This window comes from Schistocerca serialis, chromosome 4 (genome assembly GCF_023864345.2).
Source record: "Schistocerca serialis cubense isolate TAMUIC-IGC-003099 chromosome 4, iqSchSeri2.2, whole genome shotgun sequence".
Lineage (NCBI taxonomy): Eukaryota > Metazoa > Arthropoda > Insecta > Orthoptera > Acrididae > Schistocerca > Schistocerca serialis.
This window is the reverse complement of record NC_064641.1, coordinates 245387609-245406691: the sequence shown is the minus strand read 5'-3', so window position 1 is coordinate 245406691 and position 19083 is coordinate 245387609. Positions and strand designations below refer to the sequence as shown.

General features: G+C 42.3%; 2 protein-coding genes across 3 annotated transcripts in view; one reads left to right on the top strand and one right to left on the bottom strand.

Moving 5' to 3' along the window:
* Positions 1-14619, top strand: part of LOC126474382 (uncharacterized) — a 74245-nt gene extending 59626 nt beyond the window's left edge. The window contains exons 4-5 of the mRNA XM_050101850.1: positions 3777-3922; positions 14490-14619. Coding sequence (XP_049957807.1) covers positions 3777-3922; positions 14490-14619 — 276 coding nt within the window. The remainder of the gene's footprint in view (positions 1-3776; positions 3923-14489) is intronic.
* Positions 1-19083, bottom strand: part of LOC126473644 (uncharacterized protein K02A2.6-like) — a 39687-nt gene that overhangs the window by 10395 nt on the left and 10209 nt on the right. The gene's annotated exons all lie outside the window — the stretch shown is intronic.

Below are 19083 nucleotides of genomic sequence, written 5' to 3'. Positions count from 1 at the left end.
CACATGGTTACAACATATTAAGAAATACAGACAGACAGCTGAGGAAACCAGTTTTTGTTGATCTTGGACAATCACTTACCACATTTGGGTATGGACGCTATCTTTTATTGCAGGGACTTCAGTATTCATTGAGATACCGAAACGTCCACATAGCAGCTACAAAACGTACCACCGGATTTCTGCTTTTTTCAAGCCATTGAAGGATCATAATTCATTAACCATCTGGATATTTATTTGCGCAAGAATGTATTGTTGTATTTTTGGAACTGCTTGTCAAAGGACGGATACAATGACGACTGCAAGAAAGGCGCTCATGATTTATCTCACGGATGTCATATTTTCACCGAGAAAGATTTCCTATCAGTGATTTAATTGAGCATCCGGAGCTGAAGCTGGATCTCTCCAGAACCAAAGTTGATAGGCATCTACAATTAACCCACAAACAGGACTAGGTACCTCTGTTTCTCCAAAAGAAGAAAAGGGGGCCAAAACATACAGAAAAAAGGAAATACGTCACAAATGGCGTCAGTGATCCCATTCAGAAATCAGCTGTAATCGCAATTAAGAAAACATAAAAGAACGAAAACAAAATGGAAACCGTTTGATTCTGATCAAGCAAAGCAATAAATAAAGATCGACAAAAACTCTACGAGCATATCACTATTCAGGCTGTAGTGAAAACTCAGTTAACACATCAGCAGAAGGATGGAGTCTGTGTATATAGTGTGAGGACTGGTGACAAAATGAGTCAAATCTAAAGGCCGTAAATTCAACTAAATACCTAGGAATTACAACTGCGAACAACTTAAATTGGAAACGTTGTAGGGAAGGCTAACCAAATGGTGCGTTTTATTGGCAGGACACTTAGAAAATGTACCAGATCTACTAAGGAGGCTGCCTACACTACGCTTGTCGTCCTCTTTTAGAATACTGCTGCGCGGTGCGGTATCCTTACCAGATAGGACCGACGGAGTACATAGAAAAAGTTCAAAGAAGGGCAGCAAGTTTTGTATATCGCGAAATATGGGAGAAACCAAATAAGGGAAATCAGAGCTCGTACGGAAAGATAGAGGTTCTAATATGTAAACCACAGAGGTCGATAACGACCCTGTCTAAAATCATAGTAACTATTAGCACATCTTATACCATTAGACACAAACACATATTCTCTATATGTGTCCCTGAACTGTCTTAACAACTGTTCTACATTAGGTTTGTAGTACCACAACTCTTCTATTACAATAACTGCAGCCGACGCATTTATTTTGTTTCCATAAAAAATCCTTGCGAGGATGTCAATCCGTGCCTCCGTGTCAGGTATCTGGAATGCAAGCCGGAATGAATCAGGATAGTGTCTGGTGTGCTCCCAGTTTTCGTAAAATAATAATAACGCCGACATAAGCTGGAATAATATGCCTTTATTTAGAACGATACATTCCCTCCCCTTTTACGAAACGTTAGCGTAACAATATTTTTAGCCATAAATGATACATATTTAACTTCCGCCTGAACATTATCGTCTGCTTTAGGTTCACTACCACTAACAAATACTCCAACATAAAATGAATTAGTCTGAAATACAATATTACCTGCACCACATTGTCTCTCAATACTAGTCCAATCTGTTACTTTATCCAAAGGCATTGATTTCTCTGGTCTACTATAGGTAACAAAAGATACGAATTTTTACCAGTATACCTCTTCCAAGGAATACCACTACAATCGAACCTTGACAGCTAAAACGCCCTAGTTTATTATTGACACACAATTTAACTTTTTCCATATTACCTTGTACCTCAAAAAACCTTCTGTTAACCCTGTTATCCAACGTTAGTCTCTCAACCCTACCATTTATACGATATATATGTATATGTCTTCCCCTTGTTAAAATTACATTTTGATACTTGCTACTGAAAAATACCATTTCATCCTTAATATTATAATGCCTAAATGAAGGCAATTGCGCGGCATATGAATCAAACTTGCCCTCAACATTAGCTGTTCTACCAGAGGACTGAAATGATAGAGAGTTGTGAAAGTGGTTCGATGAACCTTCTGCCAGGCACTTAAATAAGATTTGCAGAGTATCCATGTAGATGTAGATAAGCATCCAGCTGTTATTCTGAAGATTCTGGACGTTGAATTTGTGATCTTTGTTGAATAGCATTTCCTCTGACAGGAATATTTTCGTAGGTTTTTGAATTTTTTACTCTGCCTTGTTGACGAGTCTCGGTAGCGTACACAAAATCTAATTTTGTGTTAGTTGTAACTATTAATATGATGAGAAACAAGGTACTTTATATAAAGATGCACTGTACTCGAAGTAAAATGTAGAAGAAGAAATGAAGGACACTATTGTTTTCTCTTTTTAATAATAACGTGCAGTATTTTTTTATTTGGTGCCACAGCTATAAATTTATTAAAAGACAATTCCATTTTCCACCCTGGCTGTGTTATGATCACAATCATTAATTTCATTATTATCAGTTGATCTCGGCGGTGCACCATTTTCAACTCATTACGCATATCCTAGTAATTTTACGCTATCTTGAACATGAGTAAGCACTTGAAAATGGCAAAAATCAGTTGACCGTGCGAAATAAATGACTGCGATCATAATAAAGCCAAGGTGGAAAATGAAATTGTCTTTTAATCAGACGCAGGTTCGCCCCACTATAAATGCACTCTTACCCCATTGTTCGGTATATTCAGAAGAAAAGCCAGTTAAAGTGTTATTATAATTGATGAAGTTTCCTTGAGTACACGCTCATTAAGTTTTAAGTGCGCAATTTTGCCATGCTGTTCCCTATTCAAGAATAGGTCGAACGAGCGTTTTTTAAAGCCACTTCTTTCGTAAATTAATTACAAGTGGTAGTTACAAAGCTCTAATTATCACCTCGAGAGAAATCAAGCTACGACCATGAAACTTGATGTTAGTCTCTCCCTGTATATTTGCTCTTCAGTCCGAGACGTTCTTCCCAACGATGGATGACTTGGTGGGGACACCTTGGTTGTCAAAACTGTATTTTTGCTGTTCAGTTAACGTTCCACCTCGAAAATTACTTCAATGTCATTCTGAAAATGCCTGTCACAGTCTGTTTTCTTCATCCGAGGGAAGATCTCACTGGGTGCCATGACAGGCGAATACTTGAACATCCCAAAGAAGCAGCTTATGTGACTACCCTGTGCGGAATGAGCTGGGGCCTTGTCGTGGAACAAAAACGCTACCTTGCACAGCTTTCCGCAATGTTTCGTCTTGACTGTTTCATGAAACCTCATCAGAAGATTTCGGCAGTATGCTTCTGTGACAGATTGTCCCTCAAGAGCGTAATGTGTTACCACCACACCATGGCAGTCCTCCCACCCCAAAAGATAAAAACGACAGAAGCACTTTGACCAATCACGTTTGGGAATTCGCCATTTTAGGCGGTGGTGAACCACTTGTTTCCACTGTTTGCTACGCTCCTTTTTCTCAGGGTCGTAATGATACACTCCGCACTCGTCCTTGGTGATTAGGCTGCTGAAAAAATCTTCTGGACTGGCAATATTTCAGCTGCTGCCCCAGTTCGACGGTCTCTTCCAACGGGTGTGATCATTCACGGGACCCAGTGGGCAGTGACTTCTGTGATGTTTAAAATGTCGTGCAAGACCTTGATAACTGATCCACGAATGCTTTTCACTTTTTCCACCATCGCCCCGATTGTTATACGTGGAGCACCAGGGCGCAGTAGACGGTGACCCGATGCTTCAGCCACATTGTTTCTCCTGTGTCCCAGGTGGGCCCCCAGGAGAGGGCGGAGCGCTCCCTACTGGCCAGCTACCTCAGCTGCTCAGGGCAGCGCGAGTCCTCCTGTCTGCAGCGACTCGTCTGCGAGATGCAGCGCCCCGATGCTCCAGAACTCGACCGCCGAGTCATGGATGTGTAAGTACTCAACTTTCATACATACTACACCCAACATCCTTTTGGCTCACCGGGTGTCTATAACTCGGTAGAAGTATTTTCTTTGGTGTTTCAGCTGTTATTTGCCATTTCATTCTTGGTATGTGTAGAAGGACTTAACCCAAACAAATAAAAATCGTCATGCGTTGATAGCTTCCCTTCTGATGATCAGCTTCATCACCTAGTATACAACAAAAGTCTGCGGCGGGGCGATTCGCCACTATGTTCGCTAGCACTGAGTGAAGCAAGCTGCAAAATTAATGTCCGCCTACCTCAGTATAGCGTTCGTTCACCAACCGCTGCTCTGCATTCGTAGGTACTATGCAGGCGATGTTAAAATCAGCGTTGAAGAAAACCATCGTCCATACTTACGATTGCATAGTCCGCGTAACTCAGGTAACAAAATAAACCTGCAAATTACTAGTATTAACGGGCATAAGGGGATCCTTCCTTCCTTCATTGAAAATGTCCGCTTATCGATACTAATGTTTATTATTGTCTTTTAGCTATTGTGTCAACAAGCCCACATTTACGTCAATAGCGCAACCACTACTAAAGTGCGCGTCGTTTATGATGGCGGCCGAGTTTAGGTTCGTTCTGCGCATCAAAAATGGTTAAAATGGCTCTGAGCACTATGGGACTTTACAGCTGTGGTCATCAGTCCCCTACAACTTAGAACTACTTAAACCTAACTAACCTAAGGACATCACACACATCCATGCCCGAGGCAGGATTCGAACCTGCGACCGTAGCAGTCGCGTTCTGCGCATCTGACGTCACAAAACACAGTCAGCCAATGAACAGAGAACGACGTTGCCAGACCTCGACTGCAGTGCAGAGCATGGACGAGTGTCCTCAGTTTTAGAAACGTTCAGTCATAAATAAAGTAATTGAACAAAAGCAATGTCTTGATAGCAGACTTTCTTTTATAGAAAGTTTGGAAAAAGCATTCTTTATACCAATTGCTTCATATTCTATTAATTAATTAAACCAAACAAGCAATAAGCTTCCTAATTCAGGCGATATCAAGGAAAGGTGTTTGTATCGTTCTCACTAACCGCTTTTTCGCAATAAAGAACAGCGGTAATCGTTTATTTCCTATTATACTTCGACGAAACGTAATTCATGATCATACCAACAGTGTTTGTCGGTATTTTGCGCGGTATTTTAAAGTCCTCCGGGAGTTACATTGAATGATAAGCTGTGTTAGTGTAATAGTTAAAGTGTATGGGTGCTAAGTGGAAGGTTCTGAGTTCAGACCTTGATCGGTGGTTAATATTTTCTTTATTTGAAAACAATATCGAAGTGTCTTACTTCATGAATTTTATTCGTTTGAATGCAATTTTTTGAAATTTCTAGTGGCAACTAAAATCGACCATATGGAAAGTATACGCTATGGACTTTTACCTCTGCAAACTCTTCAAAATTTCTTGCAGTGGTTTACTACATCTAATGCTGCACAATAACTGCGTTGAACATCGAAACAAAATTAAGTCATTTATGGGGGAAAGGTATCAGTCGAGAAGATGTGTAAAAATCAAATTTTTGGGCCAAATAGTTTTTGTGAAATCGAATGATAAAGTGTGTCAAAGCAGTTGAAACACCATGTGTCTGCACAGGCGAGCAGTGCAATGATGACAAAATCGCGCACATCGCGGAATGCTGGGAGCACGTCTCTGTAGCAGCGAAAGGGTTAATGCGGCCGTGGTGGCTTTACTTCATAAACTGCGCGAAACTGCGCGCTCTCCCCTAAATGTAAGTTTGTGTACTATACAACAGCGCTGTTTCTCTTGGCGTGTACAACTGGCAACGCAGCAATCTCCCGCGTTTGGGCGGGCGTGCGCGAACCGCCAAGATAAAAGAACTGAACTATAGTGCATGCAGCTTATGTCACACACAAGACATCCAGAAATGTGCTAAGTTCAACCCGAAATATTACGAGGTTAATACAGTCAATACTCTGCTACGAAATGAGTTTCACACTCGGTCCTTTTCAGTGGATTCTTCAAATGAAGATGCAAGCCAAAAATGTTCTGTAAATGCATACTGAACACTCTCATTGGTTGATCAAAACGAACAGCCAATCAGATTAATCTTTCATGATCATATTCGCGCTCAAATCTGCTTTACTCCAATCAACATTCGCAGATGCATCTACTTCATTTCATGCTGCAAGTATTAACCAAATGTTCCACCAAACCAAACCAAACGAAAACTAAGAGAAAACTATACTTGAAATATACTTTAGAACTGATTATCATCTTACTACCTTTCTGGCTGCCTTATTACAAAAGCAAACGCTCATAGACATACGTCATCCGCCAGTTAGGGGGATTCACAGTTTTTTCATGACATCCTGGTGGCGTAACACTTGCTAGTTACGTAAGGTGTAATACAACACAGAATTGAAATTTGACTTTATGTCCCACATACACACTCACACTCACTCTCATTTACTCTCACCCTAACACAAAATATAAATATTTCCTTTTAAACTCTTATCGAAAGTTTAGAATTGAAAATCATTATAAAATAAATCGGCACACTAAGAGTGCTATTACTGTTTTCAAATAACAAAAGAAATGTAAACTGCTATTGTTACTATCTGAATTTATTTCGTAAGTGTCGGTTAGGTACTTTTTAATAGGTTTTTTATATCTCTGAAACTATTATAGGTAGCGGTATCAAATTTCGACACAAAGCTCGTCTGAATAACAAAAGGTCATGTACCTAATTTGGAATAAAACAGCTAATATTTAACGTAGTTATTTAGTTTCTTAGGTGAGGTAAATAAGTGGTTTTAGTACGCGCCACAGTGAGCATTCCCACGGTCCACTTTAGCGACAGGTGGGGCTATGACGCATACGGCAGGCCACATGCCGGCCGCCATACTGCAGGCTCCCAAAACAGCTTGCCATAACCTAACACACTGCAAAAATCTGCAGTCGCATAATAGCAGCGACGCTACAAAACGTCTCTCCCTCTTCCTGCCCCTAGACATCGAAAAACTCTATGACCCTCTGGCATTCCAGTCTCCTCTTAAAACTCCACTGCTATCGACTTCCTATCAACCACGGCCACCTAACTCCATACTTTCTGTTTCATAATGAATAATCCCAAAAAAGTTGAAATAGTTTAATTAGTAATGTTTCTTTACTACAAGCTTGTATCTGTTGTATGGCTTCTGCAACACTACCACGTGCTAATAATCAGAACGAGTATATGAACATTTGCTTACTGCAACACACAGGCAAATGTACATTCAGTTCAGATCAAACGCATATGAATCTGCCCAGGCTGAGAACTCAGTTCCACAAATTAACAGTCTCTTTCAGAAGTAAAGAACTGTCCACACACAATGCCGGTTACGCTTTCGCTGACCAGGCTGCGGTCATCACTATCTTCGTGGGCAGTTTAGCTGTGGGTGGCAGATTCCAGACTGGTTGCTAACCAAAGTTCAGACCTGCATAGCCGATGTCATGTGACCAAGAACTGGTGAACACAGACTTCTGGCTGTCAATGATGAACTGCTGGTTGTCGAGGACTCCTCATATCTTAGCTCCGCCATTGATGAAGTCCTCCAAGGAACTGGTGCTGACTCGCTGGTTCACAAGTAATAAAGCAGTGTGGGTTCCTACACTAAATCCGCCTGACTGGCTGTCGCTGCAAGCGATAACATGTGCCTCGCTCATTGGCTCCGCAAACGGCGTAATGTCATCGTTGTGCATGACTGGTGGAAGTGACGAAGTATAGCAAAACAGTGCATTCTCTGCTGGCCGGATCTAGGGGCAACTGCCGTGACTCTCACCATCCTTGGCCTTGCCTAAATGTAGGCATGATGACACTTGGACTACCCAAAAGGGGTAGCAATGTGAGATGCAACATCCCTCCCCTTCAATAGAGGGAGGAGAAGCCTCTTCTTCTTTGGCAGGTGCTGTGGTGTAATGGGCAAAGTTCACCCCCATCCTGCCACTGTGTTGACTTTCCTGGAGTCTGCGTCCAAGGGCTCAGATGGTGGCAGAGTGTGATGACTGGGAGGCTGCTCCATTGCTGAAGCTTCCCCTTCTGAGACAGACACATTGCTGGCACGTGGGACTGAAATGTGGCTAGATCTCGGAAAGAAGAGATGTATTGGCACTTGTCCAGAGCTGGTGGACATGTTTCCACAGTGTGTCTCCATCTGCCATCAATACAAAGTATATGGGTTGCTTGGATGGCAAACCGCAATCCCCAGTTACCATTCTTCTTTTCTCCACTGTACCTCTGAATATGAGATCTTGGCATTGGCCTGAAGACCGTTTTCTGTTGCCAAATCCTCTGATGACGGTATTCCCCCACTGGCAGGGTGCCACGAGAGACAGGACGGACTTCATCTACCGAAGATGCAACATATGCTCTGAAGATGCGTCCTTGTGGAGCAAGTTTCTGTAAAAAGAAAGAAAATTTGTAGAAAGTCCTCCAAAGCATAACAGCCATGAATTTCTTCATTTTCTCCTTGAATGTCCAAATAAAGCGTTCAACCACGCCACCTTGCCCTGTTGAAATGATACTGTGGAGATGCTGAATACTAAGGGCCATGCAGAAAGACTCAAATTATTGACTAATGAACTGTGTGGCGTAATTTGTAACAATGGCTGTAGGGAGACCCTCCAGGGCGAAAATCTCTTCCAGAGCACGGACCGTTTGAGGTGTCCCCGTACTGTTCATCCTGACAACATAGCAGTAATTGGTGTAGGTATCCACAGACCACAAGAATGAGCCGGTTTGTCCTCATGTAGGGCATGGTGTAACAGAGCTGAAACTGAATCCAGGGCTCCGTTGCCTCAAGCCAAGGCAAAGTACGCGATCCACATTCTCATCAATGAAGCAGATGTATTTGCCCAAATCTTGTACCATGAAGCTCAGCTGCGGGAAAAAGTCCAGTCCCATGAAATTAGCTACAGCATATTGTTGTAACCTGTTGTAACCGCGACCGGAACGGTCGCGGGATGGCCGAGAAAACGCGGCGGGACCAAACGGAGAGCGGCCCGCGAACAAACAAACAAACGGAAAGGACGGACACGAAACAACGACGGACGATGGAAAGAAACCTTACGACGACAACACGCAAGAAGCAACGAAGTGACAGAGACAACCAAACGAATCCAAGACGTCCACTAGTAATGAAAGCAAAGAACGGTAAACACGCTGTCTCTTATCGAGGCGATATGTTAAGACTGATGCAACGATTAGACTCGCTGGACGAGAGAGATGCAGGCGCTTGAATACTCTATCGGGGGCGCCGTTATTGGCTGCTGGAACCACGTGTTCCACTGTGGCGCCCTCACACTAAATGCGGGCCAGAAGGCGCGCGCCGCCACAGCTTATGGCGCAATGCTGCAGAGACCTCTAGGGGCCTTCGGCGTCCATGACGTCTGGCGGGGATTTGAAATTCCGCAGCGCGCGGTCCCACACGTATGATTTCGCTACTAGGAGTGGATCCTGCACCATAGAAAGACCTTTGACTTTAATTGTCTGATCACTATAATTCTTTGGCATGCCGTGAAAATTGGATAACTGCGGATCACCAATAAAAGCAAATTTCTGACTGCTATGATAATTTTCGCGAAACCGGTGTCAAGTTGGAACTGAATGTTGCGCCCATTTAGTCAACGCCTACTAACATTGCTTTATTGATGTAAAAAACGAATATGAAAACACTGTTTTCAAAATAGTGAACATCAGGTTCAAACTCATCACCAGTACAAGCAGAGCACTTGACGGTTCGTCTTTGTTTCTGTAAACAATGCCTTTGACATTGTTTCTGACAACATAAGTACTTAACGTTTTTGTAAAAACGCAACTGTCTATCATGACACAGGACCCTCTGAACACAAAATTTAACTTTAGGAGGCTGATGTCCTAAGGATTTTGATTGGCCTCCAGTTTGAGGAGCGGAGCTGTTCTAAGACCAATGGCAGGTTTTGCCGTCCTTTTGACCGTTGTGACTGAGGTGTGCCGCCTTGAACGTCCTCTGTGTTGGAGAAATCGCTCGTTTCCTTAGCCTGTCCAAACGTTTGAGTAACAGATGACACTCTGCAAACGTGGGATTACTCAAGCGAATAAAATCACTGCGCATTCCTATGCCTGAAGCATGAAAATGAGCATACAGAGTGATTCTATGATTATGTTACAAATTTTCAAGGATTATGGAGAAGAGTAAATGTCTCAATTTGAGGTAAGGGATCCTGGTCCGGAAACGACCGAGCCGAAAGATATAAGCGAAAATGGTTCTGATACCTCTGGCAGTAGGTGTCTCCTGCAGCAAGCTCTTTGCTTTCCGCATTCTGAGAAGAGGTTGCATTGGCCAAAATAAGAAAAAGTTGTCTATGCGAGTTTCTGGAAAACCTGGTATTCTCCGAGAATATTTTACCTGGAAATATCAAGGAAATCTCAGGGAATTCTTCGTTTTTAACCTTGCACTGATATTTAATTATTCAGTTTTCTAAATCTTAAATGTTTAAATAACCCATTTAGTATTTCAAGGCGTGTTAATTATATGAATAGTATTCCGTATAAATTATCGATGTTTTAAAAACTGCGGTTAAACTACTGCTTATGGGTAGCTTATCTCAGGTTAGAGGAAAGGGGAGCAGAAGAGACGTGTTTCACAGTAGCAAAAATGAACAAGTGTTCATAGCTCTTAAGATATCCGCTTTACAGTCCATGTTTAATAAATATTTTTTTCTTGTTTTGGTCCATGCCACCATCTCTCATAATACGGAAGGGTTGCAGTAGAAGAGCTCCACTGTCAGAGGTACCAAAACGATTTTCTCTTATAAATTTTGACTCGGTCGTTTCCAGACCACAGTCCCTTACCTCAAATTGACACACTTACCCATTTCCATCATCCCCGAAAGTTTGTAACATCAAAACGAAATAACCCTGTTTGCCCTACACAATTTATGGCGTGCCGCCACCACCAGAATCCTATTTTCAAAGTATTCAGCTTTCAGATACTTCCCCAGAAAGTTTTGTTGCATGAAGCATTTGATAATAAAAAAGCAAGTTTGATAAAATCAACTAAAGTTCCTTATGCTGTAAAGTGTTGTCATAGACTGTCGGTGTAGTTGACTCATTGTACCTTTGCCGCGTCAAATGGGCGGACAGCTGATGGTGTCCGTAAATTTGTTGCTGTCGTTTCCGTTCCTGGAAACGTTACAATAAATTTTCTTGGGTAGCACTCACCTTTCCCATTGTAGAATTAACGGACTGGAATACATTCAACATTGTCAAGGTAAAATCAGTTTGCTGCGCCATCTGAAATGTATTGTCGATAGATCAGTTGTCAGCCAACTTGATAGAGTAATGAGATAAGGTTCCAACAAGAAAAATACCCAACAAGAATGTTGGTTCCAAAAAGAAAAGTTCCAACAAGAAAACGGTCCATCAAGAAAATTTATAAATTCCCGAGTTCGGAAATATAACGAGCTCAATGCCCTGTAATACTGTCCTCAAGTCGACACCATGAGTTAGAAAAACGTGAAAATACACTGTACAGTGCACCCTCGAAATGCGAAACAGCTCATCAGTGTGATCCACTCTATTTCCTCTTCAATGGCTGCCAGTGAGTGCTCTTCCCGGTTCAAAGTACCTGGTTGACTGCGAGTGTTTCATAGGTTAGTTAATCCGTACAACTGCAGTATCATGCTATATGTTCTGCATCACGTTGTCCGCCTGATTAGCTGAGTAGTAAAGTGCTACCTCCCCTGCAGCGGGCCCGGGTTCGATTCCCGACCGGGTTAGAGATTTTCCCCGATCCCGGACTCGGTGTTGTGTCGTCCTCATCATCATTTCATCAGCGGCACTCAAGTAGCCCAACGTGGCGTCGACTGAAATAATACTTGCACTTGGCGGCCGAACTCCCAGCCAACAATGCCATACGACCATTTCATTTTTGCATCACGTTACACGTAAGTAATTAAAACAAGTACATGAACATCTGTTTACTGCACCACCCCCACAAACGTGTATCCAGTTCAGATTAAACACCTCTGAGACTGTCCAGTCCGAGAACTAAGTTCCAGAAACGTACAGTCACTTACAGAAGTAAACAACTGTCCAGTCGAAATCAGTTACCACGCGCTGCCCAGGCTGTGGTGGTCACTACCCTCGCGGCCAGTTTACTTGTGGATGGCGGATTTCGGACTGGTGGCAACTCTCTTCCGCATTTTGCTAACATGATCGCCAGCCTATGTAGCTGATGCCCTCTGACCGAGGACTAGTTAGGACAGACTCCTGGCTGCCGATGATAAGCTGCTGGTTGTCGAGGGATCGTCAATTCTTGGCTCCGCTGAAGATGAGCTCCTCCGATGAACTGCCGCTGAATCACTGAGTCGCAGGTCATAAAGCCTCACGCATTACTATACTGCATCCACACACTGGCTGGTGCTGCAGTCAATAACGTGCGCCCAGACTGTTGCTCTACGAGAGGGGTGATGTCATCATGATGCGCGACTGGCGTGCATGACGAAATAGTGTGGTCGTCCCTAGTGGCACTTGGGGACAACCGCCGACGTCCTCGCCTCAATATAGGCGTGGTGACACACCGCTACCTCAGAACTGCAGACTACCCAGCAGGGGTAGTGATGTGGGATACAACAGTATCGTGTGGAACCTGTAATCAAGGAACTGCTTACAAAACACTGCCACAACGGAATTCTATCCTAACATCAGACAAATGAATTAGGTTGGACTAACAGAAGATACTGAGTGTATAGAAATAAGGGTCGCTCAAAAGGGTCACAAGCTTGTTTCACTAATGACAAAGTGTATAGAAACGTTTCAAAATCGTTACTGGAAGACGCTTGTAACAAGACGCTTGTAACAAAACACCTGACACTGTAATTTGCGGAACTCTACTAACAAGATTGTGAGAGACTGTATTCAGAACAAATCAACGAATTTTCTTCATTCGCCATATAGCGTGTTTTTACAGAGGTTGAAAAGAAAATTAAGTTAATACGGAGGCTATTTTTTTTTTTCAACCTCCGTTTGGTTGCGTATTGGAAACCACAGTGAAAATAAAAGATGTTTTGTTTGCAACATTTAGCTACACCTTCCAGCTGTTTCTCTTCATAGTCTCCGCTCCGACTTGAACATTTGTCGTAGCGTGGTACGCACATCCCTATACGTTCGTCATAGAAAGCAGTTACTTGTGCTTTCCGCTGTTTCCCTACTCTGCTCTGCAGCTCGGCGTCTGTGCCAAAATGCTGTCCTCATAGCCACCGGTCAAGCGAGCGAAGAGATAAAAATCAGAGGGAGCCAAGTCCATGCTGTACCGTGATCAAACACTTCCCATGGAAAATGCTGCAGAGAGGAGGGCTGCTCCTGCAGTGTGGGGCCGAGAATTGTGATGTGGACTGCATGCAAAGAGGCGAAACCTCTCAGTAGGCACCTAACACTTGGCGGAAGATGCTATTCCCTAGGCGTCTTTGCGTGTTCACTGAGCACTGAGAAGTGAAAAGTATTACTTAATGCGATGAATGGGCATACTGGAGACACTGCGTGATACATATGTGCGAAGATTCAGCAGATTTTCACTGTGGTTTTAATTTCGCGCCTGATCGGACGTTGAAAAAAAAAAAAAAAAAACTCTCGCAGTACTTCACGCTGAGGGGTATATAACCCTCTACGTTCTATACCAAGGCAATATTCACAGCCCCTTCTTCTCAGTGCAGAAACCCCCTTAACAATTACCCATTCCACCAGCATATAGCCCTGGTCTCCATATCCTTCCCTTTGATTAAGGCCTCCCCTGCCATCAGACCCACTAGCGCCTCTTCTAGTTCCAGCCTTCATTTACAGATCCCATTTCCCAGGCCAATGTAATGCCCCCACCCCCACATGCAAAGCAACCTACTTATCTGTCACTATCCTATTTCCCCATCCTTCCTTCCTTCCTTCCTACCCCTACAGCATTTACTGGGACTTCGGGGGACTTGCCACATGCATCATCGTCATCCTCATTATTGTCTCAGCATCAGCCATGCCTTCACCAACTGTGGTCTGTGCTAAATCACCAAAAGGAATGATATTATTCCATTTTAATCCTATTATTTTAATCTTTCAACGCAAAAACTTCCGTTTATGTATTATTATACGGCTCAATAGTATCAACATGTATGGTACCAGCCCCTCCAAATTTGGGGGAGAAGAGAAATGAAATGACCAATGAGGGGAAAAAGAATGTGAGATGCACACACTTGTTCTTGTAATATCCCACCTGAGAATGGAAGAGGAAGATATCGTAATATGTAGTACAATAAAAGGAATTCTATGCCGCGCACTTTACGGTGATTCGCAGGGTAAGGCATAACTGTGGGCTTTGTTGACAGGCCACTTACACCGCAAGAAACGCACGTATTGCCCAGGAAATTCCACTGTTCTCAGTGCCAGCCGTAGGGCAGTCTTAAACCAATCGATATTTACAACTGAGTCAGTACATTAAAAGCCCTTGTCACAAACTATTCTCACCAGTGACTTTATAAAAAAATTGTCTGTTTTTCAGGATAAAAGAAGAGATATTCTCAAACGAACTTGTTCCTGACGCTGTCAAGAAGAGGATCACCCGAGCTTCGGACGTTGGTTTGACAGCGGGAAAATGTGAACAGTTCCCATGCAGTGAGGTGCAGCGTTAAACCAGCGCCGCAAATCATACCAGAATGCCTGCATGGCACTACCAGAGAAAGCATCACAAAAGAAGTATTACTGTATAAATTCAGTCCTGATGTATTTCAAATAAAATGTTCATTATTACCTGACAGTACAAAACATATTATTTTATTTCCTCTGTTTGATAACGACTTATCCCAGTAGCCAATTCTCTCTCTCTCTCTCTCTCTCTCTCTCTCTCTCTCTCTCTCTCTCTCTCTCTGTGTGTGTGTGTGTGTGTGTGTGTGTGTGTGTGTGTGTGTCACGTGTATATTTGTGTATAAGTTCTGCTCATTACTGTCGAGATTGTAATTTTGACTAGCCAACATTACAGAGAGCATAAATTCAGGGGAAACTGGCACACCTGAAAGCATTCACTTATTTATTCCATTCTATTGCTGCTTATTACCTATAATTTACACACAAGGTGTGTTGATTCTTATACAAATTACGCAAAACACATTAATACTTAATTTTATCCTACACAATACTACCTCCAGTCATCATGACTATTTCTGCCATTAACAACAATAATAAAATTTAAAAATTGCATTCTCCTATGAATAAAAACTACATCTGCTACCAAATCGTGGTCTACTACTATCATAATAACTTCAGTTTTTGTCTGTCACATTCCACAATGCATTTCATTGCTCCCTGGTCCATAGGCATGGCCTGCTGGTTCTTGGGCTCTTGGAGGGTGTCAGGTTGCATCTGCCTCTTCTATTGTTTGTTGGCTCCCTAGTTACAGAGAAGGATTTCCCTATTCCAAGAGAATGTCGTTGGTACTGGTAAGCGGCGCAGCCACATGCCGATCCAAGGTACCCCATTTCTAGTTGCTTGGGTGGTGTGACACGGCCCACGGCCACAGCATTAGTGCAAGCAAGCTAACACTGAATGCAAAAAAAAAACTAATTATATACAATATGGAAAAATAAGTGAACATGACGACCTAAATCCCACCATGGAGGGCAAACAACTTGAAAGAGTACAGTGTGCAAAATTCCTGGGTACGCACATTGATGAGAAGATAAACTGGAAGGAACATTTGGTGAGCTTAGCACTAAAACTAAATTCACCATGTTTTGTACTTAGAATAATTTCAAGAGTTTGTAGTAATGACTGAACCAGATTAGTATGTTTTTGCTATTTTCAGTCCATTGAATCCTATAGGATAGTATTCTGGGGAAAAACAAATTGTCGTCTAAATGAGATTTTCAAATTACAAAAACGAGCTATTCGGATAATGACCCAGAGCACACCTCAAACACATTGTAGGCCCCTTTTTAAAGCATTGAAAATTTTAACAATTCCATCATTATACATTCTGTAAAGTCTGTTGGTGATCAAAAGAAATCAGGACAAAATAAAAACCAATACAGACTGCCATAATTACGATATAGGGCAATGTAAAGATCTCCACTTACAAGCTGTAACAAGGACCCAAAGTCAGAAACATGTATGTAATCAAGGCATCAAACTTTTTAATGCACTACCAAAACATATCAAAGAGCTGGAAAATGATGATAAATTTAAAACTGTTATAAAGAATCACATGCTTGACAAATGTTATCACAGTGTAAGTGAATAGCTCTGCTCAACTGTATAAGAATATGACATCATAAATGTGACAAATCACAAAATCAAGGAATAGGTCTGTCAAGCACATAAGAAATTATGTTTTAAACACTTATTAATTGTATATTGTATTAAACATAAATAGATTCATATGAATTCAGCATATAAAAAAATTTTGTAATGATATTACATAGTTGTTGAAATGTATCCTGACAAATCCTGTATAACAAATGTAAATGTAAATAAATTTCCCTCTGTCGTTGTTACGGTGGCTGCGCATACAGTGTTGGCAGTTCTTCTGCCATAACTGCTAATCTCAGCTGCCTTCACTGTGTTGCTTCTCGAACTTTGGTCACAACCTCTGGTAGTGTATTAGACGGGGGCTGACTGATAAGATCATGCGCTGTCCAAGCCTTTCTTGAAACAGCACCAGCAATGTTGTCCAAGGTCTGCCACTCTGTCTTTCAACACAGTATCTCCTTGACATAGAGTCTTCCGTGCCGATTCAGTTGTTGCCAGTCAGTATCACCACTTTTGCATACAACGGACATGTTCTGACGTACCTTCTTCTCCACAGGCATGTAAGAGGTCTGTTTTCTATCAATTCGATGCCAGCAGGCGGCCCATGACCAGTCAAGAAGTGTGTTAGGCCTGTTGAGGGATTCATGCGACTCATTCCCAGTCTCTGCTGTATATTTGGCAGAAAACCATAGGTGCCCTCACTGTTTGGGCATCACCCCATCGTTTCTGCCACAGGTGTAAGATCTGATTTTGAATATTCTGCTTGCTTGTGGCCCAGATTCCTATTAAATTTAGGATTTCATGATATTGCTCCTTCTTCAGCCACTACATTGCCACTTTCTTCCGTATCTGGAGATCAAGTGGACATATTCCCAGTATTACTTGCAACGCCTCAACTGACGCAGTGAACCGAAGAAGTATTCCACGTGACACTACCAAAACATATCAAAGAGCTGGAAAATGATGATAAATTTAAAACTGTTATAAAGAATCACATGCTTGACAAATGTTATCACAGTGTAAGTGAATAGCTCTGCTCAACTGTATAAGAATATGACATCATAAATGTGACAAATCACAAAATCAAGGAATAGGTCTGTCAAGCACATAAGAAATTATGTTTTAAACACTTATTAATTGTATATTGTATTAAACATAAATAGATTCATATGAATTCAGCATATAAAAAAATTTTGTAATGATATTACATAGTTGTTGAAATGTATCCTGACAAATCCTGTATAACAAATGTAAATGTAAATAAATTTCCCTCTGTCGTTGTTACGGTGGCTGCGCATACAGTGTTGGCAGTTCTTCTGCCATAACTGCTAATCTCAACTGCCTTCACTGTGTTGCTTCTCGAACTTTGGTCACAACCTCTGGTAGTGTATTAGACGGGGGCTGACTGATAAGATCATGCGCTGTCCAAGCCTTTCTTGAAACAGCACCAGCAATGTTGTCCAAGGTCTGCCACTCTGTCTTGCAACACAGTATCTCCTTGACATAGAGTTTTCCGTGCCGATTCAGTTGTTGCCAGTCAGTATCACCACTTTTGCATACAACGGACATGTTCTGACGTACCTTCTTCTCCACAGGCATGTAAGAGGTCTGTCTTCTATCAATTCGATGCCAGCAGGCGGCCCATGACCAGTCAAGAAGTGTGTTAGGCCTGTTGAGGGATTCATGCGACTCATTCCCAGTCTCTGCTGTATATTTGGCAGAAAACCATAGGTGCCCTCACTGTTTGGGCATCACCCCATCGTTTCTGCCACAGGTGTAAGATCTGATTTTGAATATTCTGCTTGCTTGTGGCCCAGATTCCTATTAAATTTAGGATTTCATGATATTGCTCCTTCTTCAGCCACTACATTGCCACTTTCTTCCGTATCTGGAGATCAAGTGGACATATTCCTAGTATTACTTGCAACGCCTCAACTGACGCAGTGAACCGAAGAAGTATTCCACGTGACACTCTGTCAAGTATCCATGCTAGTGTTACAAGCAGAAGTCTGTCGGCCAAAGCACTCGCACAGTATCCCATGACTGTAGTTAAGATAGCGTCACCATACGTTCTAACTCTTTGCATCAGCAGCCTATTATCAACAATGCCGAGACTGAAAGTACAGGGTGATTCAAAAAGAATACCACAACTTTAAAAATGTGTATTTAATGAAGGAAACATAATATAACCTTCTGTTATACATCATTACAAAGAGTATTTAAAAAGGTTTTTTTTCACTCAAAAACAAGTTCAGAGATGTTCAATATGGCCCCCTCCAGACACACGAGCAATATCAACCCGATACTCCAACTCGTTCCACACTCTCTGTAGCATATCAGGCGTAACAGTTTGGATAGCTGCTGTTGTTTCTCGTTTCAAATCATCAATGGTGGCTGGGAGAGGTGGCCGAAACACCATATCCTTAACATACCCCCATAAGAAAAAATCGCAGGGGTAAGATCAGGGCTTCTTTGAGGCCAGTGATGAAGTACTCTGTCACGGGCTGCCTGGCGGCCGATCCATCGCCTCGGGTAGTTCACCAATTTCAGACGATAAGGTTTCATACCTAACCTTTTTCGTAGGACTCTCCATACAGTTGATTGTGAAATTTGCAGCTCTCTGCTAGCTCTGCGAGTCGATTTTCCTGGGCTGCGAACAAATGCTTGCTGGATGCGTGCTACATTTTCATCACTCGTTCTCGGCCGTCCAGAACTTTTCCCTTTGCACAAACACCCATTCTCTGTAAACTGTTTATACCAACGTTTAATACACCACCTATCAGGAGGTTTAACACCATACTTCGTTCGAAATGCACGCTGAACAACTGTCGTCGATTCACTTCTGCCGTAAT